Genomic DNA, 26,622 nt, shown 5'->3' on the forward strand with positions numbered 1-26,622 from the left:
TAAATTGACCTTCCAGGTTCACAGTCAATCTTCCCTTAAAGTAGATCTGGACTTCCTAGAAGGATATGGCTGGTTGGTATTATTAAAAACAGAAATCTGGTCTGATCTAGCAAAACCCTTCTGACATATTTAAAAGAGGTTATAAACCATGACCTTGACATTCCCTTTAAAGCTGTGAATTCATTTGATGATCTCCTAATCCAGGGTGAACCTGGTGCTTTTTTGCTTCTACACTGAAGCAACAGGACTGCTTTCATTGCTCCTTCTGGTGAGTTAATTCAGGTGAGTGAATCTGCTTACCATGTCAGTTCTCTTTTTTTCATCCGCTTTAGTTGCTGAACTCTCTGGACACCCCGGCTACATTCTGGTTAATCGAGAAGTAGAGCACTTGGAAAAGAAAAGCTGCAGATCAAAAGCAATTCATAACCCATCAAAGTCAGATCCTGGACAGGAACAGCGGGAGTTGTTTTTTTACACACTGGAGCATCCCAGGTTGGGAAATGCTGGGGTCCCCAATCTGGAGAGAGAGAGAGGGAGAGAGAGAGAGAGAGAGAGAAAGTGGCTAAGTGCCTAGCTTTGACAGCCAACAAGACCTGCGTCAGATAAACTAGGTTTACGTTTTCGCTTGAAATACTCTATGGAGGAACTGCGGGGCTGCTCAAAGCCTTCAATGGAAATGACACAGGCAACTGAGAAAATCATCATGATCATCACCATTATCCTTTGCATGCTCTCCTAGATCTTTAAGCAACTAGCTCAGCCCCTCGCAGCTTCAGGGCCAGAGCAGCCAGCCCAAAGACTGGGACTGCCTTGCAGCCACCGTGCGTTTTACAAGCCGAGACCCCGCGCCGCCCCGGCCACAGGCGCCTGGCTCCCTCCCGGGGTCTGGCAGGAACACTGCCCTGCACTGCAGAGCCAGAAGCCAGGCCCGGGCAGCCATCGCCCTCCAAACGCTCCTGCAGCCGATCGCGGGGAAGGCGAAGGCCGCCGTCCGCACCCCGTCTCCGCCGCGGCCAGCGAAGGAGCCTGGCAGGACCTCCCCGGCGGCGCTCGCCAGGCATCCCACCATTCCGTAGAGATACACTGCTCCTAGGCAAGGAGGCTCTCTTAGGGACCCGCATCTCCCCCGGCTTCTGAAGCCGCCGGTACCTCATCCACCTCATTCAACCCCTGCCCGGCCGTGCCCGGCCCCTCCCTTCCCCACAACTCTCTCCCTCCTCGCCAGCTGCCCGGGCAGACAAAGCTGGCTGCGCCTTGCCAGCCTGCCGACCGACCCTCCGTTCCCCTTCCCCACCTTTCCCCAAGATCGCGGCCGAGGGGTCTCTTCTCTCCAGCCAGCCAGCCAGCCCCAAAGGCGGCCCGATCCCCACGAGCCCCGCGGCAAAGCCTCAGGATGCCGCCGCCGAACCAAAACACCCGGCACGCATCCTTCCAGGGCACCACCTTGGGCGACTAGAAAACTACCGTTCCCAGCCTGCAGCGGGAGCAAGGAACCGCCCAAGTCCCCAGCATCCCTTGCAGGAGGAAAAGAACTACATGTCCCAGCAGCCCTTTGGCACCCTCCTCCCTCTAGCCCGCCCGCCCCCGACTGCTTGGCCGAGGCGCAATTCGGGCACAAAGCGCAGGCGCGGAAGCTCCCTGCTAGTTAACCTGTGGGCGCGGTCACTTTTGGCAGCACGTGGCGCTTCCATCAGCCCCCCGCTTTCCCGGGAGCCTTGGTGGGGGCAATAGGCGCGGTGATGTGGGGTGGGGACTCCCAAAAACGGTGCTCCGCAATTCAGGAGGCAGCCAAACGGAGGACCTGGAAAGTTCCCAACGCACAGCGACCATCCGTCCTTTTATCATAAAGGACAGTCCTTTATTTCAGAAACCTGTCCTTTAGATTTATTTATTCTTCTTGGCTTTGCTCTTGAATTCTCCTTGGTGAAGCAAAGTTATAAACATAAGCCGCCATTATTATTATTATTATCATCATCATCATCATCACCATCACCCTTCTGAGCCTCTTTCAGATCTCCCCCGTTTTCAGGTTTGTCCTTTATTTTTTTCCCAAGAAAATAGAGTCACCGTACCCCAGAGGAACTTGCATTTGGGACTGTAGGCTATTCTCTCAGGAATCAAGTTAGTCTTAGCTGGAAGGCTTCTGGTTAAAAAGCTTAATGCGTAATTGGAACGTTTCAAGCAGATTTCTCCAGCAGTTCTCTTTACTGGGAAGGTTTCGTTTTCTGCAATAATACTTCTAGAGCAGCGTTTCTCAAATTTAGTGACTTTTAAGATTTGTGGGCTTCAACTCCCAGAATTCCCCAGCCAGCTGTGCTGTTATAAAGGGAACCTTGTTCATAATACTGGGCCTGTTCAAAGGCATCCTAGTATTTGGGCAGGCACGCACATCCAACCAGCCACACTGCCCTCCGTGGCTTAATATGCTTCCCTCTGCCCTCCCTTAGCTTTTCAGGAGCACGTATACACCTGCACCCCACTTTACAGAGCTTTTTTTTTTTTAATCCGTTCAATCATGTCCAATTCTCAAAGACTGACTGGAGAAGTCCCAGCAGTTTTCTTAACAAGGTTTTTCAGAAGTGGTTTGCCATTGCCTCCTTCCTGGGGCGGAGAGTGTGACTGGCCCAAGGTCACCCAGCTGGCTTTGTGCCCAAGATGAGACTAGAACTCAGTCTCCCAGCTTCTAGCCTGATGCCTTAACCGCTACACGAAACTGGCTCTCCCAAGCTCTTAACTGAGGCTTAATTCCCTTAGAAGTCACGTTTACAGGGAATGTGTTTATTTACCGGCACTACATTTCTGCTGTAGTGATTTATTGCCTCATCTGGAGTCACCCAATCCTTGTGCCAACGTAACGGTGACAAACCTTTGCCTCCAACACTGGTTGCGTACCACCATGAAGATGTTCCAAGTATCTACAGCAGAAAGGTGGGGATACCCCACATCCACACCTCAACTGATGCAGATTGCTTATTGCATTGCTGAGTGAAACAAAACGCTTTTAAACTGTTGCTTTAAAATAATGTTGGAAAAAGGAGGTGTCATGCAATGAGGAGCTTCTTGAGCATGAAGTCAGAGGCGTCCATGGGGGTCAAAAAATCGTCTGGACTCTGTCTTTAGCAAAGTTCTGCGTATCTTGTGTCCACGTTCTAATTTTTATTTCTTTTCTTAAATTTCTATGCTGCCCATCTCACTATGAAAGTGACTCTGGGAGGTTTACAAATAAAGACCATTATCAAATTACAAAAATAGAAGATAAAAGAGGGCAACTAAAAGGCGGAGAGCACGTCTTTACACCACCAACCACCCCAGGACTGCTTACCACTCTTGGACCCCCAAGCTAGTTGGCAGAACCAGGCCTTGGCACTCTTCCAGAAAGCCAGAAGGTGGGGACCAATATACTTTATACTGTAAATAACTGAGGGAGGGAACCACAAAACTCCAAAAAAACACAAAGTTTAGTTTAATTCAACATTTATAAGTGATGTTATTGTAAGGCATCCATGTACATCTCCAAGGAATCTCCACCCTGGGTTGCATACATTCTCCTGGAAAAAATAAAAACGTAGGATAACAGGCTTAGGATGGCAGGAAGGCCTAGTGGTTGCGGTCTCTGCCAGACTGGGTGTCAAAAGTGCTGCAAATCAGGCACCTTAAAAGTCGAAGGGATGCCTGGGGAGACGAGAACCCTGCACATTTCCCAATAGAGGAGGACTCCCACAGCCGAAACGCCAAATCATCACAACCCAACTGAGGCAAGATTTTGGAGTCCAACTTCATTATTGCTTCTCCTCCTTTTGTCTGGAGTCAAGAGTCACCCCGGGGGAGAATGCATTTTGAGGGAAGCAGAGCAAAGGAAGAGGAAACAGACAATTTAAGCACCTCTGTGGATCTGGAACTAGTTTTCACAAGGGAGGTGGCAGCAGACAGGCATCCTCCGCACCAGAGCTGGACGCAGAGGGGCATCCAGGGGTTACTCTGCCCATCTTTTCCAGGACAGAGAATAAATATTACTCCTGAACAAGGGAGGTATGCAGAGAAATAAATCCCAGAGTAGCTTTGGTAAAACACATGAAAATGGTTGCATGAGCTCATGTGTGCAAGGAACATGGGCAGAGGGCTGGAAGCCACCAGCAGCACTGTCCAAAGATACAGTCCCAAGGATGTGGGACAAGTCAGTATGTTTACAGCACAGTCAGGACACTTTTTTTTTTTTGCAAAGATTTAACATTCCTATTTTACTTTTTTGGAAGGAAAATCAAACAGAACATTGCACTGCTGCATTTGGTGATGGCCACTGACCTCAGCGGTGCAATCTTGAAAGGCCTTCCCATCCCTGCTTGGCAGAGTGTGCCTTGTACACCGTAACCATTGGGCATGCTGGTCTCCGAAGAAAGCAAAGCAATTTTAACACACCTATGTTCCTGCTCCACACCTTAAGGGTTGGCTTCTTCCACCCCATTCTTTGCTTCAGATGAAGCTTCTCTATAAAGCCTGCTGTGCGTCCACCCCTGGCCTGTAAACCCCACGCAAATCTCTTGATATCTGACCCCTACCCATCTTCACGGCTTTCCTGAAATCTAGGCGTTGCCTGGAAGAAATGTTTCGTTCTTCAGGATTCTGAGTCACAAGCAGAGCATAAAACAGAACAGATTCCCACGTTACTTTCAACGGTTTCATTCATTCACTCATTCATATATATATATATATATATATATGTGTGTATATATATATATATATACACACACACACACATATATACACACACACACACACACACACACACAATGAATGAATGAATGGTGTGTGTGTGTGTGTGTGTGTGTGTGTAAATGGAAGGAAGGAAGGAAGGAAAACAGCCTGCTCTGCAGAGCAGTGCCTCGCCTTCACATTTCCATGATCCTGATCAGTTTTTCTCTTCTTAGTGCGTGGACAGCATGTGGCCAGCGATGATTCTGTTTCCTTCAAGGCTTGGAGGGGGACAAACGAAACGCCTGTCAAGTGCTGGAAACGCTTTGTTGGCAGAGACAAAAATCAACCTGGAGTTCACATTCATGATGCATCAAGGCAAAAGAGCCACCTGACACCAGTCGCTGCTTAGAGTTAGAAGAAGATACATCCCTGATATCTTGCTGTGCCTAGGGGTCAGGCACCTGAAGGCACGTAGGGCTCTTGATGCACACCTGGGGAGAAATCTAAGAAGTCCAGCCCCCCGGCAGCGGCACAAAGGGCCACTGGGCAGTACGAGGTCAGCGTTCCAGCCGGCCCCGCCAGCTCCCAAGGCCCAGCATGAGCTGGAGAGCTAAGCAGACACATTGACGTCCCTGAGAGAAACGGCACCGTGCGCGGCTCCTCTGTCCTCAAGCTCAGTGGCTGGAGGGTCTGCCGTGACGGCAGCCGTGTCCGTGGCAAGGAGTGGCGGGTTCAAGCCCTGGGTCAAGATCTGATGAATGGTCTTCCGCAGATTCGGGTGGAGCTGGCTCTGGGTCTGGAAAAAAACTTCTAAGGCAAAGGACTTGAGGGTTCCAGTGCAGAGGTCCTCATACAACGGAATCGTGTACATCCGGGACATCTGTGATGAAAGCAGAAGGAGCCGAGTGTCATTCCAAGGGACCCATTTTGAGTCAGAATTTGACTGTCGTGATGACAGGGACCTGGTACTAGCTACAAATTAAGTAGTCAAAGGCCAAACCTCTCCTGAAACTCCCACTTTCTCTCCAAGCCAAAGCTCCTTATCTGCAATAGGGGAGTAATGCTGGCTTACCATGCCCAGTAATGCTGGGCTGGGTCCAGATAATGTCTGTTAAGCACTCTGAAACCTCTCTGCTGCCACCTAGTGGCCCATTCTGCCAGGACAAGCAGGGAGGCATATTTATTTCCTTATTGTTGGATTTATATCCCACCTTTTGGTTTAAGGCGGCACACGCAGTGTTTCCTCTTGCCCTTTACCCGCCCCCCCCAACAAAAACCCTGTGAGGTGGGCTGGGCTGTGAGAGTGTGTGACTGGCCGAATTTGTAGCAAAAACCTGAGTCTGTCTGGAGTGAAGTTGGGGGAATTACTCCTTGACCAAGGTAAATGAGGGAAAGCAGAGTCTCAGAACAGTTGGGTAAACAGCAGTCAGCCATGGGGCAGTCAAGTGGAGCTGAAACCACACTGCTGAAAATACAGAATTGAACACAAAAGGCATTTGCCTGGGGTCCTTCCCTTCCACCGCCTCAGCCAACAACCGCCATACAAACATCTATTTTGCATCAAAACTTCCAAGGTCTTTGTGCATCAAGGGCTTTCCTGCCAAAATCTCACACCCGGAGCGGCACAAAGCTTTTAGACCCAGCAGCTGGTACCTGGCTTTCCAAGAAGCGACGGACTTTGTGAAGGTCGGGGTAGTAATCGTTGCGGACGATGATCTGCAGCCAGCGGATACGAATCTCGGCATTCATGTTGTCCAGCTGGGCCGAGTAGCATTCAGACAACTTCGTTATCACCTCTGTGGAGGACAAATTTTATCTTATTTGCTTTCATTTCCTTTATTCGATCTAGAGGCCGTCCGACTCCCCAATGACTCTGGGTGGCGTGCGGACGTGCATATTAATTAATAATTTCTGGAAAGTCATGGAGGTGGAAACAATATGGATCTCATTCCAGAGGGCAGGCACCACCTCAGAGAAGGCACGCTTCCTGGGCCCCACAGGATGACATTGTTTAATCGACAGGACCCACAGTGTGCCCACTCTGCCTGACCTCAATGGACAGCCAGAAATATTTGGAGACAGGCGGTCCCTCAAGAAGCAAGGCCCTAGGCCTTGAAGAGTTTTATAGGTAATATCCAACACCCAGAAGCCAAATGTTAACCAGTGCAGCTCACAAAGCAGTGGGGACAAGTGAGCACAGTGCCACACACCCATCACTGCCCGTGCTGCCACATTCTGGACCAGCTGTAGCTTCTGGGTGGTCTTCAAGGGCAGGCCCTTCTAGAGTGCATTACAGTACTCCAATATTGAGCCAACTAAGGCATGAGTGACTATCTGAAAGGCCTCCCAATCCAGATCAGGCCCAACGGGTGCACCAGATGTGTCTGTGCAAAGACGTTTTTGGCCACAGCTGCCACCAGCTCTTCAAGGAGCAGCTGTGAGTCCAAAATGGTCCCCAGATTGCAAACAAGTCTTGGGTGAGGGAATGCAACCCTGTTGAAGACTAAAGACAGAATATCCCCAGAACTGGGAGGGCCGAACAAACATAGACAATCGGTTTTGTCAGGATTCTGTTCCTCCCCATCCAGCACCACGCAGCCTCCAGACACTTGGACAGGATTTTGACAGCATTACTTGGTCAGTCAGTAGTTGAGATACACAGTTGCTTATATTCCCATATTGATGATACCTGAGCCCGAACAGACAGATGGCCTCACCTGGTGGTTTCATGTAGATGTTAAACAGAAGGGGTGAGAGCATCAAGCCTCGTGGTGCCCCACAAGTGAGAGGCCATGGACTCAATCTCTTTCCCTCCATTCCCATTAGCACTGATTGAAACCGGCAACAAAGAAAAAAGGAGAACCACCACAAAACTGTGTTCCCCACTCCCAAACCTAACAGCTGGTCCAGAAGGCTACCATGATCGACTGAAACTGATGGATCAAGAAGCACAAGAATGAATGCACTTCCCATATCCCACATCCTGGCTCCACCACAGATCATCAACAAGAGTGACCAGGGTTCTTTCTGTATTGAACCCGGCCTGAAACCCAACTGAAATGAGTCTAAATAATCCGCTTCCTCCAGGATTCTCTGGAGCTGAAGCCTGACGCTCTCTCTACCACCTTCACCCAAAAGGGAGACTGGACAGAAATTGTCCAGGATGGTTGGGTCCAGCAAAGGACTCTTTAGGAGAGGGCACACCACAGTGTCCTTCAGGGTTGTGGGGACCACCACCTCCCTCAGAGAAGCAGACATCACTGCCTGGTCCCGAGCCCAGGAGAGAGAGAGAAAACAGGTCCCCCAACAGGAACTGTGGTCATCTAGAAGTAGCTCAGAGCCTACTGGAGATTTCATCAGAAAGCCTAACTCAATCCAGGAACGTTGTTCAGTCAGACCAAAATATAACAAAAAAGTGTTTAGGCTCAGTCTGCCATTTATTAAAATTAATCATTGTGAACTGTCTTCCACTGTCTAAGCTGTAATGTGATTAGTTTGGTTTTGGAATAGGACATGTGAATCCAGAAATCAAGTACTGCAAAGTTATTGCCACTTGATTACTGGCTCCTGGGTCTGAATTATACTAAGAGTTCAGTATTACCACCTGGCTGCACCTTTTAATCTTATGCAAAGGCCTGACTGACAAATCATGCTGAGCCAACTTTTAGCAAAAAAACAACATAACATGCCATAAATCACTCAACACATTAATGTAAAACCAAACAAATCAATTAATGCATTGTGAGTTATGTGAAGCCAATCTTTGACTTCCATTCCACTTTACCTGGAGCACTTTTTTAATTTTTGCTTTATTTATTTAATAAAACAGAAGGGAAGTAAATCAGAGAAAAAAAATTAAAAAGAAAAAAGAAACCAATATAACCATGTTTCATATTATAGTTTTCCTGTATATTGTTAAATTGCTTTGTTCTTTTGCTTTACATTTTTTTGTCAGCCACCTAGAGGCACTAGGGTGAGATGGGCAGCTAAAAGGAAGGAAGGAGGGAGGGAGGGAGACATCTGAAAATATTAAACCTTATCTAAAAGTCAATATATGCACAAACAGATCTCGTTTTACCCTGTTTAGCCACCGTTTGAAGTTATGACAGTGCTGAAAAAGTAACTTTACGACCAGTCCTCGCATTTATGACCATCACAGTGTCCCTGTGGTCATGTGATCAAGATTCAGGTGCTTCGCAACTAGTGGGCATTTATGACCATCGCAGCATCCCACGGTCACATGATCACCATTTGCGACCTTCACAGCCACTTCCAACAAGCAGAGTCAATGGAGAAGCCGGCAGTAAAACTGCAAGTCGTGGACACATGATGTCTCGCTTAAGGACCACAGGTAATTTACTTAATGACCACAGCAGAAGTGAGGTCGTAAGCCCATCGCAGTCATGTGATGTTTCGCTTTGTGAATGCGGCACTTAGTGATAGAGTTGCCAGTCCCAATTGTGGTTGCCAAGCAAGGACTACCTGTACTTACTTCCTCCCAGGACCCAGTAACTTTAGGACACTGCAAAGGCATGTCTTTTAATGAAGCGTTAGTCTTCTTGCATCTCCAACAACAAAGCTCACCGTGCGGCAGGGGCGACCCATCCAGTAACCTATCCAGGAAAAGCACCGTTTGGAATGTTCGCCACTCGGTGATGTTGACACTGTTAGCAGCAGCTCCTGCATCCAGAGGCTCCGTGGTCCAGAGATGGAACAGCGTCTCCACCGGCTGGGTCAGGCTGGATCCCTGAGATAAGTCTGGTTCAATTAAAGGAGGCCCTGTTGCGTTGAGCCAGCGGTCAAACTCTAGCCCTGAAACAGATTTGCCAAGGGTCAAACTGGACACATCCTGCAGGTGTGCAGAGTATCTGCTGCTGTGATCCCTCAGCTAGGCTCGTACAGAAAGCTTTCACCAAGAAGTCACCTGGCAACGTTTGTATAGCACACTCAACTTAGCCAATTCTGGGTTAGCTTTCTGTGGCTTAGCTGGTTAGGTATAGCAAGCCTGTTTTAACAAATTTACAGTTCAAGGTGGTAAGTGAAGCAGTCAGGCTTTGACTGCTGGCCCAGCCCTATGTGCTGACTCACAGTGGATTTGTTAGGTAAGACCGTCTCGCAGGGTTGTTGTTTTTTTTGGGGGGGAAATGGCACTCCAACCAGCTAAAGCAACTTAAAAACAAAGAAGATACAATGATTCATATTAAGTGGTTGATACGAATGTGTTTGCTGCCATCGTGGGGTGTGTATTTTGTGTGCGTGTGTTTTTTTTATGGTTTTTAATTCTGTAAGCCACCTGGAGTCACCATGAGTTGAGCAGCCTTATAAATTTGTTTAATAAATAATAAATAATAATAAATAAAAACACAAGTTAAAAAGCCATGCTAACAATTTAACAGTTAAAAGCCTGGCAAAAGGGGCACCTATTTACATATTTCCTAGATGCTGAGAAAGTGGGGCCAAAGTTAATTCCCAAGGTTGTCAAACTACTATCAAGGAGTTTCGAAGCAATGACGGAGAAGACCAGATCCTGCATCCTGGAAAGACAGGCGTGGATCTTTAAGAGGGCATCTGCTGATCATAGGAAAGGAGAGGCTCATAATGGGAGAGGCAGTCCCTTAGATAGCCAGATTTTTAAACAGTTAGGGCTTTATCCAGACAGCCAATTTGGTGCAGTGGGTAAGGCACCAGGCTAGAAACCGGGAGACGGTGAGTTCTAGTCCTGCCTTAGGCCCAAAGCCAGCTGGGTGACCTTGGGCCAGTCACTCCCTCTCAGCCCTAGGAAGGAGGCAATGGCAAATCACTTCTGAAAAACCTGGCCAAGAAAACTGCAGGGACTGGGCCAGGCAGTCGCCAGGAGTCCAAAAAAAAGCGGGGGGGGGGGCTTTATCCACGCTTGGTATGCAACTGGCAATCAACATGGCTCTTTCAGAACAAGCTTCATGATTACCTCAGTATCTCACATCTATTTGCACTCTTACTGCTGTATTTTGCACCAACACCAATTTAAAGACACCTTTCAAGAGTATAACCTTGAAATATCCTAAGTTATCCCAGGGCTGTGGAGAGATCAGAGTGCTCTACGTACAAGCTGGTAAAGAAGCTCAGAGCTGTCCCTCCTCTCCTCAGAAGAGGCCTTTCCAGCTGAGGCAGAAGGTTTAGAGAAGGCCTGTCCCTTCTACAGCTGAAGCTGACCAATTCACACGGGCAGCCTGTCTACAAGACCCCCTACCCTAATCTACAGTGCAATTTTTGCACTACTAAAGCGTTTCTTACTGTGCAAGTGTGCAAATGTCAGCCAGGGGAATGTGTGTTAATACCTGCATTGTTTTCCCAGCCCTTTTTTAAATTCTGGGTTAGGGTTACAAGACAGGGAACAACGGGGCGAGAACGAACTTTACCCTATCTTTGTCCCAATCAAAAGTAGACCCATGTGGCACATTCACTGAAGACACAGGGTGCTAGCAATTGTCTCCTACATCTGGACAGCACCCCTAAGGTCTTTGTGCGTGGGTGTGGGCAGCACCCCTAAGATCGTGTGTGCGCGCGTGTGCGTGTGTTGACATTCTGTCAAGGTCCTCTTTCCCACCTGTTTTGCAATCAATGCATTGTTCTTTCAATTCTGGAAAGAATGCCAGGAAGGAATCCAGCAGATCTTGGGCTACAACGCTTGTGAACTTGTACTTCTCAATATAAGCCTGGAAGAGAGTCAGGATAACGCGTTACAGAATTCACGGAAACAGCAGGGTTGAGCAAGGTCACAGAACTGGGGGGCAGGGAGTGGGAATAATCAGAAGAGCAACAGAGATGGGGGCAAACATGCTAGAGGATAAAGTAAAATGTTACGGTGAAGGGAGTTCCTGTCCTCCAAGAGGAGACAGCAGCAAATGATCATAAATATAAATAAAAATAAATCAACAGCAGTGCTGCACTTCTAATGCTCTGACACACAATGCCCCCGCCTCCTGGAACATTTCCAAAGGTCGTTCCTCCATCACAATGTCTTTTATTTTAAATTACAGTGGGCTCCAGGCCTTTATGACGGCACAGTAATTTAGGAGATGGAGGCTAAATCCTGAAATGAAATCAGTACTGCTCCAGAGCTTACAACAAGGGGCCGCAGGGATATATTCACATGCACCAGAGACCTTCGGATATTCTGCACAAAACTGAGTATGTTACCCAGGCTAAATGCTGACAGAGCTAGGAGCCACTGCTGAAAAAAAGAAAGGCATTTTCCAGGAAGAATGCAATGGCAAAACTCTTTCGTACTTCTGCCTTAAAAGCTACCTAACTCTGTAGTCATCAGAGCTGAACTTACACTAAAGTGATTTTAAACACATACACAGTCTTTCTCAGGTGGCTTATCGGATCTTGGAAAAAAAGCTAAGAAGGGTTGAACCTAATTTGTTCTTGGATGGGAGACCACCAGGTCTCAAATCCCAATGCTAGATTGGGAAGTTGGAAAAGCATCTTGGAAGGAGGCAAGGACAAAACCCTTCCACATTGCTGCCAAAAAATCTACACGGACATGACTGTCAGCCAAGACTGACCTAATGAATTCTTTACTTTTGCCTCCTGCGTTCTCATGTTACTACTTGTTTACCCGTTACTCTCAGAAAAGCTTTAGCCAGGTTATGCCAGAGTAATATACACCAAGACACTTTGCTGGTATGTTTCAACTAACAATCCTACTTCCGAACAAGTGACTAAGATCTAAACTCCACCCTTAGTTTTTGGGTGGGGCCATCTGTTTGTCTGAAGGACTCAACTGAAATTCATTGGCAAGGTTGAAGGTGCGTTAGGGATCCATGGGCACCCATGAAATCACTCCCCTCCCACCCCCAAACCAGGTTACTAACTCGGAGAAAGGCATCAAAATGTGCTGGGTCTCCGCACAGCTGAGACAGGTAGTAAACAAAGCAGAACCCCTTCTCATACGTAAAGAGGTTCATCAGGTTGCTGGGATTCACACCTGAAAAAAAAAAGGAAGGACTTTTGATATGCTTATAGGGAAAAAAATGACAATAAACATTTTGGAGGGCATTGTTTTCTTCCCCTACAAATTATATCCTTCCTTAGAATTTACTTTTCTAGAACTACCACTGTGCATGTTGTTCCACAAATACAAAGCCCAGGATCAAACAGCTGACAAAGCAGCTTCAGAGTCAGAAACCAGCGTTTGGTTTAGCGTGTTCTGTGAACCCGGCCAACCAGTGTTTATCACACAAGCTATGATGAACCAAGCCATTGTTTCCTCTCTTCACCTCCTTCTGTGGTCAAACAGCAGCTTTCATTCTGGTAATTCCCTGAACAATTCACCCGGAGGAGAAGGGAAAGGAAAGGTTACCCATATTCCTGTGGCTATAAAAAGAAAAAACATGCCTGGCCACCTTCCATTCAACGGATTCACCATGTAACTTGGGAGCAATTTCCTCAGTTCACTGTGCACAAGAGTGGAGTGGATTAGGCAAATTTTGGAGATCTCCTTTCTGGGGTCATAAAGGCAGAAACATATTTAATTTTTATCCTGCCTTTATTATTTTTATAAATAACTCAAGGTGGTGAACATACCTAATGCTCCTTCCTCCTCCTATTTTCCTCACAACAACAACCCCGTGAGGTGGGTTGGGCTGAGAGAGAGGGACTGGCCCAAGGTCACCCAGCTGGCCTTCATGCCTAAGGCGGGACTAGAACTCTCCTACCACTCCTGATTGGCTTGGGCTGAGAGAGCGCGGATGGCCCAAGGTCACCCAGCCCACTTTTGTGCCTAAGGCGGGACTAGAACTCACAGCCCCCTGGTTTCTAGCCCAGCACCTTAACCACTAGACCAAACTGGCTCTCTCATATAGGGGATGGATGTGAATTCAAGCCTTATATAAGAGCTGAGATCCTTATACAGAAACACTTGCTCTAGAGCAGTGTTTCTCCATCTCCACACATCTTAGAAGTCCAAACATCTTAATGTTGCTAAGGAACTGAATACAGGGTTACAGTTTTAAAGGCAACACACCATCGTGGTTTATTATTATATTAAGCTGTTGTTGTTGTTGCATTAAGCTGGGGTATACTGAAGAAACCACAATGGGGTGGGCTCATGCTAAGCCCTAAACCCCGTTTATAATCACAACACATTAAACCTTAAGTTTAGTGGCTTAACACAAAGCATAAACTTTCCGACGCACACACATTCCTACAGGAAACAGGCCTAATTCTGAACATTTATAGACGGAGTACATCCACTGTCCCTTAGCCCAGCTCTTGCAATTTCATCAAATTTTCTCTAATTTCAGACAGGGGAGGGTCAGTTAGAAAAAAAAATCACAATTAAGGCACATACTCCATACACCAAACATAAAAGTAATTATTCCTTACATATTTTAATTGCTTTTTACAGTTAAAAGTCCTGTCCCTGCATCCTGCCCAAGTCTTCCGGTGTGTTTGTGGAGTTTTCAGCTAGTTACAGCTAACGCTGGTTGATTAAACACGGGTACGAGTAGGAATTCAGTTCCTCCTGCTGACAGGGGCCTTCATATCTAACAGCGTCCCTGAACCGCTGCTGGAAAGGGGGCAGACACGAGCATCAAATCGGGATATGCACACAATGATGCTGTCACGCAAACGCTGTGACTTCCCTACTTCAGCCAGATGTTGGGTCAGCCCTTCAAGGTCAACAAGGCTGAGAAGCAGGACCAGCAGGGTTTCAAGAATAACGTTGTTGTTGTTGTTGTTACTGTGGTATAATAGCAGAATCTTGCAAGCCTGCCAGAGTTTCTCCCTACTGCATCTTATACTAAACAAAATCAAAGTGGGCTTCTTTCTGGCAGATTCTCCTTCCCCAGAGTCTTTTCTGAACTTCTTAATGTTCACCTCTTCCCAGTTCTCAAGGCCAGTTTGCACTTCACCCCATCTCGAGATGTCAGGATAATCCTGACGTCTGCCTACCAGCATGCACACGTGGGCACTGTGAGTTTGTGGTTTCTTACCGACGCCACAGGGCTCCAGGGCAGAGAAAGAGGAAGAGCATGCATTTAGGCACAAGAAGGCAAATCTGTTGGCTTGATTTATAAACGACCAAGACCCAGCCACCCTATTACCTGGTTCAAGTTTAACCTGAAGTTTGCTAACAGGGTTGTCCTCCCCAAGGAGCTTCATTTGTCGGTGAAGGGCATCAAGGCGGAAGGCTGTCTCCAGGCATGTAAAAGCAGCACCTGTCCCCCCAAACGCATGTATTTTAATTTGAGACCTACAATATTTCCAGATTACGTAGAATTTCAGATGCCTTTACCTTCCAGCGTACGACACCTACCCTTCTTTGTATGGTTTCTCTCCATGAGTCCTGTCCTCTCAAACTCCTGCTTTTATTCCATCCTTGTTCTGGAACCTTCCCTGATCCAAGCTGCATGGCCTCATTCCCTTGCCCCACTCAATCTTGCCTGCTGCCTTTCTGAAGCATATTTGTCCCTTCCAACTGCAATCTGAGTAACTCAGCCACTGGTAGTCTGCCCCACCCATCTGTGACATCATGGCAGCTCAGCTAATCACCACCAGAGGTGATTGGTAATCTTATGCCCTAGAGCAGTGTTTTGCAACCTTGCCAACTTGAAGATGTGTGGACTTCAACTCCCAGAATTCTGGGAGGCTGGCTGGGGAATTCTGGGAGTTGGAGTCCACACATCTTAAAGTTGTCAAGGTTGAGAAACACTGCTCTAGAGAGTCAGTGTCTTACAGTGAAGAACTTCAATATGGTTTGTCACATCCCAAAGACTGAAGGCAAGTAATTATTTAATTTGCCTTCATCATAACCATTTGAAAAAGTAGAGTTCTGGTTGCAGCTGATGATACAGGACTTCCAAAAGCAAGACCCAGAAGGCATTTTCAAATAATTCTGGGCAGCAACTCCTGAGATGTGGTGAGCTATTCAGCTACATCATACCATCTATGAGAGTTTCTGCATATGACTTCAAAGGTTACTTTTTATATATCAGTGATTAAACTCAGGGTGTGGTATAGAGTATATTTGCTCTGCAGTAATCATATTAAGAGCCAGTTTGGTGTAGTGGTTAAGGCAACAGGCTTGAAACCCTAACCCTAACCACTTCTGAAAAACCTTGCCAAGAAAACTTCAGGGACTTGTCAAAAACTGACTTGAAGGCACAAAAGAAAGAAAGAAAGAAGGAAAGAAGGAAAGAAGGAAAGAAAGTCATACTAAGGTTAACTGATTGCAGTTTCCATGATTTACTCTCTCAAGGTACTTGTTGAGATTGAAGGTGGATGGAATGGAGAGCTGTACAGTCAGAGGGTTTGAAAAGAGATGAAGAAGATGAAGAAATTCAGATGGAATTGAGTTGTTGATTGTTGCTACTTAGCATATATCATTAGTTCCCGTACTAATGTACCATTTAATTTTTTTTAAAAAGAAAAAAAATATCTTCTTTCTCTGGCTGTAGCAGCAAAACTACCTTCAAGTTCATTCTAGAAAGCTATTAAAACTCTAGAATTAAGCTGCCAAGAAAAAAGAAAATCAGTAGCTGCAAGCTAATTGCATTCCTTTAGGCTTATTTTCCCAAGCCCATTTCATAAAATATAGTTTCCTCCTTAACACAAATTAACACTTATGTCCTGTCCAACAGCTTTGCTGATGCTGGAGAAAGGACAAGGTGAAAATTCAGTCCAGCGAAGACAAGAGCAGCAGGTTGCATATGGTCCTGAGACCAGCTGCCCACCAGTTCTGGTCTCAGGACCACATTCTTGGACAAAGAATCAAAGTGAGCAACATCTACGCTGGCTACAACAGTAAAGACCACCAAGATTTTAGTCCCCAGTCCTTATTTATTTATTTCACACATTTATAAGGCTGCCCAACCCAAGCAATGTAACCCTGGGCACATCAACAAAAATAACCCATCATTAAAAGACACCCCAATATATAAAATGGTGAACCAAACAAGATAATTAAACAACTAAAAGGGGATTCTGCTCAACTGGACTTTTATTAGGAATTGTCTTTGCACCTAAATGGCAGCGGTGCAGTTATCTAGAATCTCTGCTGGAGCTGCAAGGCACAAAACCAGGTTGGTGTTTTAATGCATCTGCCAGCAGGAGCAAACTCTCCTCAAATATATCCAACAAGCTCTCCAACATCCCAGGTCAGCCTTCCCCAATTCCAGATCTGGGCTCTCAACTTCCAAAATTATTCAGCTGGAATATCCACTGTAAGGAATTCTGGTAGTTGAAGTCCACATATTCGGAGGGTGTCCAAGCTGGGGAAGGCTTGCCTTGGCAACCCTCAACCTGGGAGGTGCAATACTCAGCTTAAGATGAAGCTTACCATAAGTCTCCGTGGTGATTCGGCGCTGAGCGTAAGTGGCCAGCCCCTCGCTCAGCCACATCTCTTCCCAGCTGGCGTTGGTGACCGCATTGCCAAACCAGCTGTGGGCTACTTCATGGATGACGTCAATGATGAGGAATTCATCGCTCTCCAAGATGGAAGAGATTACGAAGGTCAAACATGGGTTCTCCATGGCTACAATAGGGAACGAGGGAGGAAGAAAAACAATGTCGTACCTGGAAGTGAGAGGAGGGAGGGACAACCCAGGTCAGTTTCAGAACCCTGAAGTCATAATTCTCAAAGGAGACAGAGACATAAAATTCCCCATAATTTATTAAAGCAGTAATAAAAGGAAAAAGGAAGGGGGAAAAAATCAGGGTTGGGGTTAATGTAATTGGAGAACTGCTGCACGTCAGGTATCTGTGATCCAAATGTATCCTGCCTCTCCTCCACATCCTGTCAGTAATCCTAACCAAGTAGTTTAAGCTGAAAGGCAGGAACTGGTTTTGCGGCTAAACATGAAATATGATTCTTCTACCCACCTCCTTCAGATGTCTCTGGAATTAATTTATAATGCCATTCCTCATTTCTACACCTTTCTACTTATCTTGGGGAAATGAATGAGTGCTGCAGCTCTGCATCACCAGTAGATTTCCTCCTTGCTTGATCCTTCTCCTGAGATTATTAAGAGGAATTAGCAGATTTGTTTTTATTCTTGAGCTCATGGTAACTGCCTGAACACAAAGTCCAAGGAGACACCCAGCCTTAGCTTCTCATCTTCCAAACAAGTCTCCGCAATCGTATTTGGTTTGGCTTTGGGGTCCTTTGTGACGGCTCACTCAGCCATTTGGTATTTACATCATCTTCTCTGCCTTGAGTCCAACCAGGATGGGATTCAGAGACATTCTGACAGCTCCTCAATGGGATGGTACACCAGATGGTCTAAAGTAGGGTTTCTCAACCAAGGTTCCGTGGCACCCTTGAGTTCCGTGAGAGGCCACTAGGGGTTCCCTGGGAGATCACAATTTATTTTAAAAAATTATTTCAAATTTGGGCAACTTCTCATTCAAGAGGTAAGCTTCATTCTTTATTTTCAGTTTAAGAACAGTTAGTGCATGTATACAGGCCTGCACATGAAACGAATATAGTAATTTTCTAACTTCTGGCCTATATTTGAGCCTGAATGTGCAGGGGTTCCCCGAGGCCTGGAAAGTATTTCAAGGGTTTCTCCAGGGTCAAAAGGTTGAGAAAGGCTGGTCTAAAGAGTTTTGTTGATGACCCCTTTTTGACAAGAACAGATGGTAAGTTGTGCTTCTGAAACAAGTTCAATAAATCCATTTTGGCTCTGTTTCTTATTTTTCTCTTAAAATGATGCTTAATCCATCCTGTAGTTCATCCTGGGCAATTAAAACTCAAGAACCCCGCTGTGCCTTGTAGTCTCTCAAGCCCTAACATGACAGGTCCTCACATATCTTCCCACACATCCTCTTTATCCTTGGAAGCTGGTAGTAGAAACAGTCTGCCAATCCAATGCCAGGGATTGCATACTGAAGGGGAAGAACTCCCCCTGACCCAAATGACAAATGGAGGCCCCCCCCAATCTGCTTGAGCCAAGTTTACTGAGCTGCACAGGGGACAGAATAGAAAGTCTGGCCCACTGAGGGAGGGGAGGGACAAAGTTTATAGAAAGGTCTTGTTTACAGGAAAAAGACAGTATGACACCTTAGTGACAGAGCCCACCTGAACCCATTTTCATAGCAACCTAGCATTTTTAGCCTTCAGTTGATTTAGCAAGCAAGCCTTGAGTAACAGTCAGGGATCGGCAAGGGATCCACTTCCTCTTCTCCAGTACACGGGCCCTGAGTTTGCAGCTTCAACCCCTTAGTAAGCAATCTGTAGTTTATATTCTCAAGCATTAGGCTAAATGTTGAAGCATCTCAGTAGCCATTTTAATTGGGCCAAATGGTTTTATTAGTTATTTTCTCCTTCAATACTTTCTCCTTTCTGTAAACACCTATGATAAACCTTGTGAATAAATACAAGACTCGCTTCAGCTGAGCTCAAATCCTGGAGATTACATGGACATGGCCATGGACTTTTTGGAGGCAACAATATGGACATGGTTAGCCAAGGTCTTCTTTGGGAAAGTTTTTTCAACTTTCCAGCCTAGCCCTGAGATACCCTGGTGGTCTCCCACCCAACTATTAACGAGGTCCAGCTTTGCTTAGGGTTTTCTTAGATCAGCCAAGATTGACAAGGTGTTGCCCACTGTTGGACATTTCCTTGAAGTCTTTGCTGATGTCCCTATTTTGTTTAAATGTATTGTGCATGCTCTACTATGTACAGAAGACATTCCTGCGAAAACACCTATTATTGTCTGTATTTTTAAGCATGTGTGAATACTCGCAACTGCGTGTATATATAAAAAACATTCTGTCATCAGCCTGTTTCTAACCATGATGATACCAAGATGAGGAAATGTGTATCATGACATCACGACACAAGCTCTGCCTTTTTCAACCTGTGTTGCGAGTCACACACAAACACGTAAGGGACAGAATTTGCACCACAATTTTCATTTCATTACTTTCCCCCCAGCAGAGACCTATGCATGCTGTAATAGCATGCTAGGTGAACAAAAGCAAGCTTACCTGCCCCATATATATGGACCATAGAGGCTCTCTGCAGCGCTGAGCCAGTGCTCCACCCGACCTGAGAGTCTGCCAATAGCTGTTGGCAGCAGGCATGGCTCTGCCCACACTTTGCTCCTGTTGCAAAGAAGGCAGACAAACAACAGAATTCATGCTGGGCCCAGCACTACTTTTGCATTCCTGCTGTGAAGGTGCAAACTCACGCTTAAGCATACATTCTAAAGGAAGTTCGTGATCATCTAATATTCTCTGGAATATAGAAAAGCAAGTTTGGTGAGACACGTCTTGCAGCAGAGCCAACCAGCAGCAAGGTCAGGGCTTACATTTGCTCAAGCTTGCAGGTGAGCAGGACAACCTGACCTGATACCTATGGCTTTTCACAAGTTGTAGAACTACAATTCCCAGCAAGCCTGGTGGTAAGACATGGCTTAGCAATATCCCTGCCTTCCACCAACGCTGCTAAATCAGACAAGAGCGCCTTACCTAGGACCAATGTCTGCAGCTACAAGATCCCCAGCCACGAGGGCCACCAGGTAAGCAGGAATGGGGTATTCCATGTAGAACTGGTATATGCCCTCTTCTTCCTCATAGGTACTTTGGGTAGCACTCATTAACACCTGCATACCTGCAGGGGCCTGGAAAAAAGGGAGAATCTTCTGACAAAAATGTGAGGAACATCCACAATCTCTACTCCAAAAACGTGAACTGGCCCACGCATCCTAGCAATCCGAACTCTGTCCTGAGGAAAGCTAGCTTCTGCATCAGTTGTGCAGTTAAGCTGTGTTACGATGCTCAAATCCCATGCCCAATCCTAAAATGAATCCCACCACCTCCCTGGGATCAGAGGCTTCAACAGCAGCACTTGACATTCTGAGATCATGAGGTGGGGTGCCAGAAATAGTTTACTGGAAGGGGCAGGCTAGCCCATTCACAAAATGGCTACCACAGGGGGTGTGAATCATCACAAAACAGCCATTTACCTAAATGCAAATGTGAGGATGCTCCCTGCCATAGTCTTTGGCAGCCACTGCGTGGCACCCAATGGCTGGGTTTTCACACCTTGGTTTGCCAAGTCACACGTAGAAGTCTAGCAGGTGCAGTCTTACCACACGCAAAGCATGGTTAATATGAACCTCAGTTGCTGCTGCTTTTGTGTATTTGTTTCAGATCTAATGTAATGGGCAAATCTAGACCAGGGATTAATGGAGCCACTGAGTTAAGCTTCTTTCAAAGCCACTACCTCCCCAGTTGTGTTTGACTTTTCTATAGACAAGTGGAACCAACTGCAAGCAAAGCACAAGGTTATAGTCACTCATCATTTTCTAAGAGCAGCATGGGGTTTCTGTGGGATTCAAGAGCATTTTGGGAAATAAAAATGATTCTGGAGGCATTTAGTTATTTACTTATAGATCTGGAGACTGCCCAACTCCCAAAAGGTGGCTTACAACACACCCACACCCACACACACACACCCACACACACAACCCCAAACAATAAAAAAAATGTGTGTCTGGAAGAGTGAAACAACCAACCATACCCCAAACCAGCAAAAATGAGCAAAGGCTCAGCATCCACCCTAACCCCAGATCTGGGAGAAATGCCACGTTTACAAGGACTTCTAGAACAGCTGTAGGGTGGGAGCCCTGCTCTTCTAGAGGGCAGGTGCTGCAACAGAGAAGGCACATTGCCTGGGTCCTCACAGATGGCATTGCCTGATGGAAGGGATCTGGAGCACACCCACTCTGCTCATTATCACTGGGTGGGCAGAAACTACTAAAGACAGATGTTCCTTCAGACAAGCAGGTCCTCTGCCATGAAGGGCTTTATAGGTGATAACCAGCAGCTTGAATTGTACCTGGAAGCCAACTGGTAACCAGCGCAGCTCACAAAGTAGGGATGACACATGCATGTCATGTGATACATCCACCCCTGCCCATGTCACCACATTGTGGACCAGCTGTAACTTCCAAATGGTCTTCAAGGGGAGCCCCGTACAGAGTGCATTGCAGTAATCCAGCCAAGAGATGACTGGGATATGAGTGACTGTCTGAAGGGGCTCCCACCTTAAGAAAGGGTGCAATTAGTGTACCAGACAGTCCCATACAAAGGCTTTCCTGGCCGCAACTGCCAGCTGTTCCTTGAGCAGGAGTTGCGAGTCCAGTAAGACCCCCAGATATTTTGAGAGAGATTCTGTGGGCAGGCTGGTGACCACACACACCAGGATGAAGGTCCTAGGCTAAGAAGATGTGGAGGTGTCTTCCTCCCACTCCAATTTATTAGCATTTGCGGGCTGCCTTTTCTCACAGCTTGTAATAAACTCATCAAGACATCTATACAATGCTCATGAAACCAAGTCTACTAAAACCGATAGATGCTGTTTATAAAAACTATTAACTGATGCTAGAACTGAAAAATTAAGTGTCACTAGAACCAAGGGTCGTCCAGTGAAACAGAACAGTGGGAGCTCCAGGAAGGACAAAGAAAATGACAGCATGGAGCTCGCTTTCTCCAAATGAAGTGATGACCACCAAGGGAGATGATTTAGAAAGGGGATTAGGAAATTCACGGAGAAAAGGGCCTGCTACTGGCCGTCAGAGCTCCTGGACCAGAGGCAGAATTCAAAGGCTGCTGAATTCTGGCTGTTACTGAACACAACATTCAGCCCTGCTTGGGGGCTGATCAAGTCTGCCTCTTCTTACATCCATCCATCCATCTATCTAATTTGTCACCGCCCATCTCCTCCGAACAGAGGGACTCTGGGCGGTTTACAACACAAAACAATAACTATATAATAACATTCCAATATAAAATATAGACTAAAACAATTTAAAAAACTACCAAATATAATAAAATCCCGATGGCTACGGTCTCATTCCTGCGCTAAGAAAATTCCTTACCTTGACAACCGCAGAGTAGGTACATTTCACAGCTGGCGTGTCGAAACAAGGGAAGAAGGAGCGGTTGCACACCGAATGGCCTTGGGTGAACACAAACGGCTTGGAGTTGCCATAGGTTAGCTCAGGATCCAGCCACCAGATCTGATGGAAGACAAGAAGGAACACATGAGAAAAAACCATGATTGTTATTGCACTTGCACCCACTAATATCACCCCCAGCCAGTAGTGCTATCAATACATTTACTGACGATGGGATTTAGTCCAAGAAGGGCTGGCTGGCTGGGAATGATGGGAATTTCAGTCCAATTCACCTGGGGAAGGCGGCCTCAGAGGAGATCTCCCTTCCTGTTGGGAACCCCAAAGGCAAGCAATTCATGAAATTGTGGAATGGATCTCACGGAGTTACAGCCTCTTCCCTTGGCCTCATCCCACCCATAAAGACGTCCCTTACCCATTGTGCGATATCCTTTCAAGGGAAGCAACATTATGCAAAGTTCAGAAGGACAAATGAAATTAAAGGCAAGATATAAGAAAAGAGAAGGAAACTGAACTAAATCTAGTTTACACCAACAATATTCAGCATTCACTATCCTTCTCTAATGTCAGCTTCACTCACTGTATCTTTCTAGGGACTTGTAACCTTGAGGAAACATACGGATTTCCATTCCTATGCACTTTTTTTGCCATAAAAGTAAAGCCAGGAAAACAACTCAAAAGAGTGAAAATAACAAGCTGATCATGTGTGTTTCTTTAAAATTACTCAAGCTACTCTTTTTTAAACTGGGCATGTGTTTTTAATTCTTTAGCATTTATGGAACTAAAATGTTGCCTATAAACAATCATTGCACAGAGACACAAGTCATGCAAATTACGTAACTGCCTTATGTGCAAGGCATGTGAGGCCACCTGCTCAACCCCCCAGCCTTCCCTCCCCAAGGAGCAGATAGGGCAGAACTCCCACCCACCCATCCAATATATAAGCTCTGGGCGGCATTCAAGACTTCATTTATTTATTTACAGGTATCTAGGAGGGGTCAAAAACATCAAGATGGACGTCACACCTGCGGAGTTGATGTCCTGCTCCTTTTTTATCCGTCACGTGCATGTGAAAAAGGGGTGGGGCTTTGATGCACACTTGTAACCGTCCTCTTATGTCAGTGGGAACGCTGAAAATCTTTTCTCAGCACAAGAGTACCCAGCTGCATTACTTGCAAAGAAGAAACAATCCCGAGGTTTATGATAGGGGGTCTCAAATGCAGGGTCAGAAACTGGGGGGCCCTTGCACACCTCAGGCAGGATTCCTCCTAGAACCCATTCCTGCTCTGCCTGGACAAGTGCTTGCCCATGTTTAAGCAGGGGTGTGGCCTAACAGGAGGAGGAAGGAGTATTAGGTATGTTTGCCGCCTTGAGTTGTTTGTAAAAATAATAAAAGCGGGATAATGAATGAATGAATGAATGAATGAATGAATGTGGGGACCAGCCAGGGGAGCCTGCGGAAATTGAAATGTTGTTGTTATAACCTTAAGCCCAGTCAAATCACTGCTTTGGTTTGTGAGCTGGGTGGGGTGGGGTGGGGTGGGCCACATGAGTTCTTGCCATTCTGGAAGGTGGGCACAGGAGTACAGAGTTTAAAAATCCCTGGTATAGGGTATAAAGAAGCCCCATCTCAGATTTTTTTTCATTTACAATTAAACTGCCTCCTAAAGTCACTGTTTTTTTCCCCAAGAGCTTTAAGCTTTAGCAGATACGGGACGTCACTATTTTTATAACAAGATCAAACAGCAATGGGATGCAAGTTCACCCCCCTGCCTCATTTTGAAGACCCTCTCCAAAAATAGCCTCCAAGCACACCCTATTGGAGAGGTATCCATCCTGCCAGAAGGAGATAATAGAGATGCATTAAAAATAGTATTTCATGGAACAATATGCCACCACCTTAAAATATGCCATCCCTGGCCAGCCTTTTTGATCTCCTAGAGAGAGAGATCAGAAAGGCTGGCCAGGGGTGGCATATCGTGCCATGAAATTCTATTTTTAATGCATCTATATTATCTACTTCAGGCAGGATGGATAGAATGCCATCACCTAATAGAGAAGTACACGACAGTGAATGCTGAAGTCCACCCCGAATGGAATATGGCCAACTCACGGCCATCCATTCCCATGTGTAGAAACACCTGAATCTGAGCACACTTATTATTTATTAAATTATTATTCATATTATTAATTACAATTGTACCCTGCCCAACCCTCAAGGACCCCTCTACTTCATTGAAACAAGGGACAGTATTTTTTCACTTTATTATCCCTCAACAGGCAAATACTACGCATATCCACAACAACAGGTAAAGGTTCCCGTTTAGTCGTGTCCGACACTAGGGGGCGGTGCTCATCTCCGTTTCATGGCTGAAGAGCCAGTGTTGTCCGAAGACACTTCCGCGATCATGTGACCAGCATGACAGTCACAGAAACGCTGTTACCTTCCTGCTGAAGTGGTACCTATTTACCTAGTCGCGCTTGCATGCTTTTGAATTGCTAGGTTGGCAAGAACTGGGACGAGTGCGGGAGCTCACTCCGTCATGTGGTGCTCGGGTCTCGAACCGCCGAAGCTGCAACCTTCCGGTCGACAAGCCTGGCGTCTTAACCGCTGAGCCACCACGCCCCCCTATCCACAATAGTCCTCTTCTATTCCATACATGCATTTAATGGTGTGTGATCAGCAACCTTTGTTTTTTCATTGTTCCTAATCGAGGAAGGCTTTCACTCATATATTTATATACAATTAAACATTAAGAAAGTGTCTTATACTGAGAAGCAATTTACTGCAACAGAATATTCACTCCCTGGGCTGTGGAAAAACAAATGATCATGGAAAAACTTTCCCTGAATAACTTTCGTCAGTTATTCCATCTGAAAAGTAAGTTGTTCCAAGGATCAGATACTGAGCCAGTACCAAAATAATTTCTCTAAAGAAACAAGAATGTGTCTGTCTATCCAAAAACCATCTGGAAAATGGAAAACTGCGGAGAGATAGGCTGGTCCGGACATTACTGTACCGACCAAATAGAACTGAGCTATACTGTAACAAATTCACTGGGAAAAAAAAGATAGCAACTTGTAGAGCAAACCAAATTCAAAAGGTTTTAATGTCAGAAGGGATGAAAAAAGATCAACGATGAATCCAAGCTAAGATCTAGCAACCGCCATAAACTCAATCAAATTGGATCACACGTTCCCAAAAATTCATTTATAGAATGGTGGTTGCAACCCTATCTGACTCCTATAATTGTAAATCAGATTTAATCGTCACAGAATCTATGACAACAAACAGCTCTTTTTAATTCTATGGTCCTAGAAATAAGAATGAATCTTAATTAATTCTCTACTACAGTACACACAATTTCCTCAATATCTAAAAAAGAGTGCCAGTTTCTTTGCAAAATAATCCAGTAAATCCTGTTCTACTTTCCCCCCACTCCTATTTAATTTCTTTGTGAAACTACCAGGTGAGGTCTTCCATTGGTACAGGATCAATATGCTGGTGATACCCACGTACACATCTCTTCCCTGGATCAACCAAGTGAAGTTCTTTTCCAATGTCTGAAGGCTGTGGGGGTCTGGATGAAGGACAGTCATCAGTTTAACCCAAGCAAGATGGAGTAGCTCTGGTTTTAGGGCCCCCCGACTCTGGAGACTACCGTTGATTACACTCCCCCAGACAAAATTAACGTGCACTTTGGGTGTCGTCTATGAGCCCTCTCGGCTCCTGCCCAAAGGACAGATGACAGCCGTGGTGAAGAGGGCTTTTGCACAAATTTATTATCAAATTTTTATCACCGCCCATCTCCCCCCACAAGGAGGGACTCTGGGCGGTATTTATTTATCAAATTTTTACAAATCCATCTTGTTCATCAATTGTAGCAGTTCCAGGATTGGGAGGCTCTGCTTGTGGTTACTCATGCCCTGGTCACCTCTGGTTTGGACTCGTCAGAGTAACCAGTAGCACGGTCCTGTTAATTTCTTTTTTTTTTTTTAACTAAAAATGCAGAGTTTG

At 46.0% G+C, this 26,622-nt stretch overlaps 1 protein-coding gene across 1 annotated transcript in view; it reads right to left on the reverse strand.

The window, feature by feature from the left end:
* Positions 1–3,450: 3,450 nt before the first annotated feature.
* RNPEPL1 (arginyl aminopeptidase like 1) overlaps positions 3,451–26,622 on the reverse strand; it is a 28,035-nt gene continuing 4,863 nt past the window's right edge. Inside the window, exons 2-11 of the mRNA XM_063306318.1 lie at positions 22,569–22,709; positions 20,155–20,306; positions 19,672–19,788; positions 17,021–17,256; positions 14,787–14,900; positions 12,552–12,664; positions 11,279–11,387; positions 9,277–9,504; positions 6,346–6,488; positions 3,451–5,572 (exon numbers count right to left, since the gene is read on the reverse strand). Coding sequence (XP_063162388.1) covers positions 5,303–5,572; positions 6,346–6,488; positions 9,277–9,504; positions 11,279–11,387; positions 12,552–12,664; positions 14,787–14,900; positions 17,021–17,256; positions 19,672–19,788; positions 20,155–20,306; positions 22,569–22,709 — 1,623 coding nt within the window. The 3' untranslated portion in view covers positions 3,451–5,302. The remainder of the gene's footprint in view (positions 5,573–6,345; positions 6,489–9,276; positions 9,505–11,278; positions 11,388–12,551; positions 12,665–14,786; positions 14,901–17,020; positions 17,257–19,671; positions 19,789–20,154; positions 20,307–22,568; positions 22,710–26,622) is intronic.

Source organism: Candoia aspera, chromosome 6, assembly GCF_035149785.1.
Source record: "Candoia aspera isolate rCanAsp1 chromosome 6, rCanAsp1.hap2, whole genome shotgun sequence".
Classification (NCBI taxonomy): Eukaryota; Metazoa; Chordata; class Lepidosauria; order Squamata; family Boidae; genus Candoia; species Candoia aspera.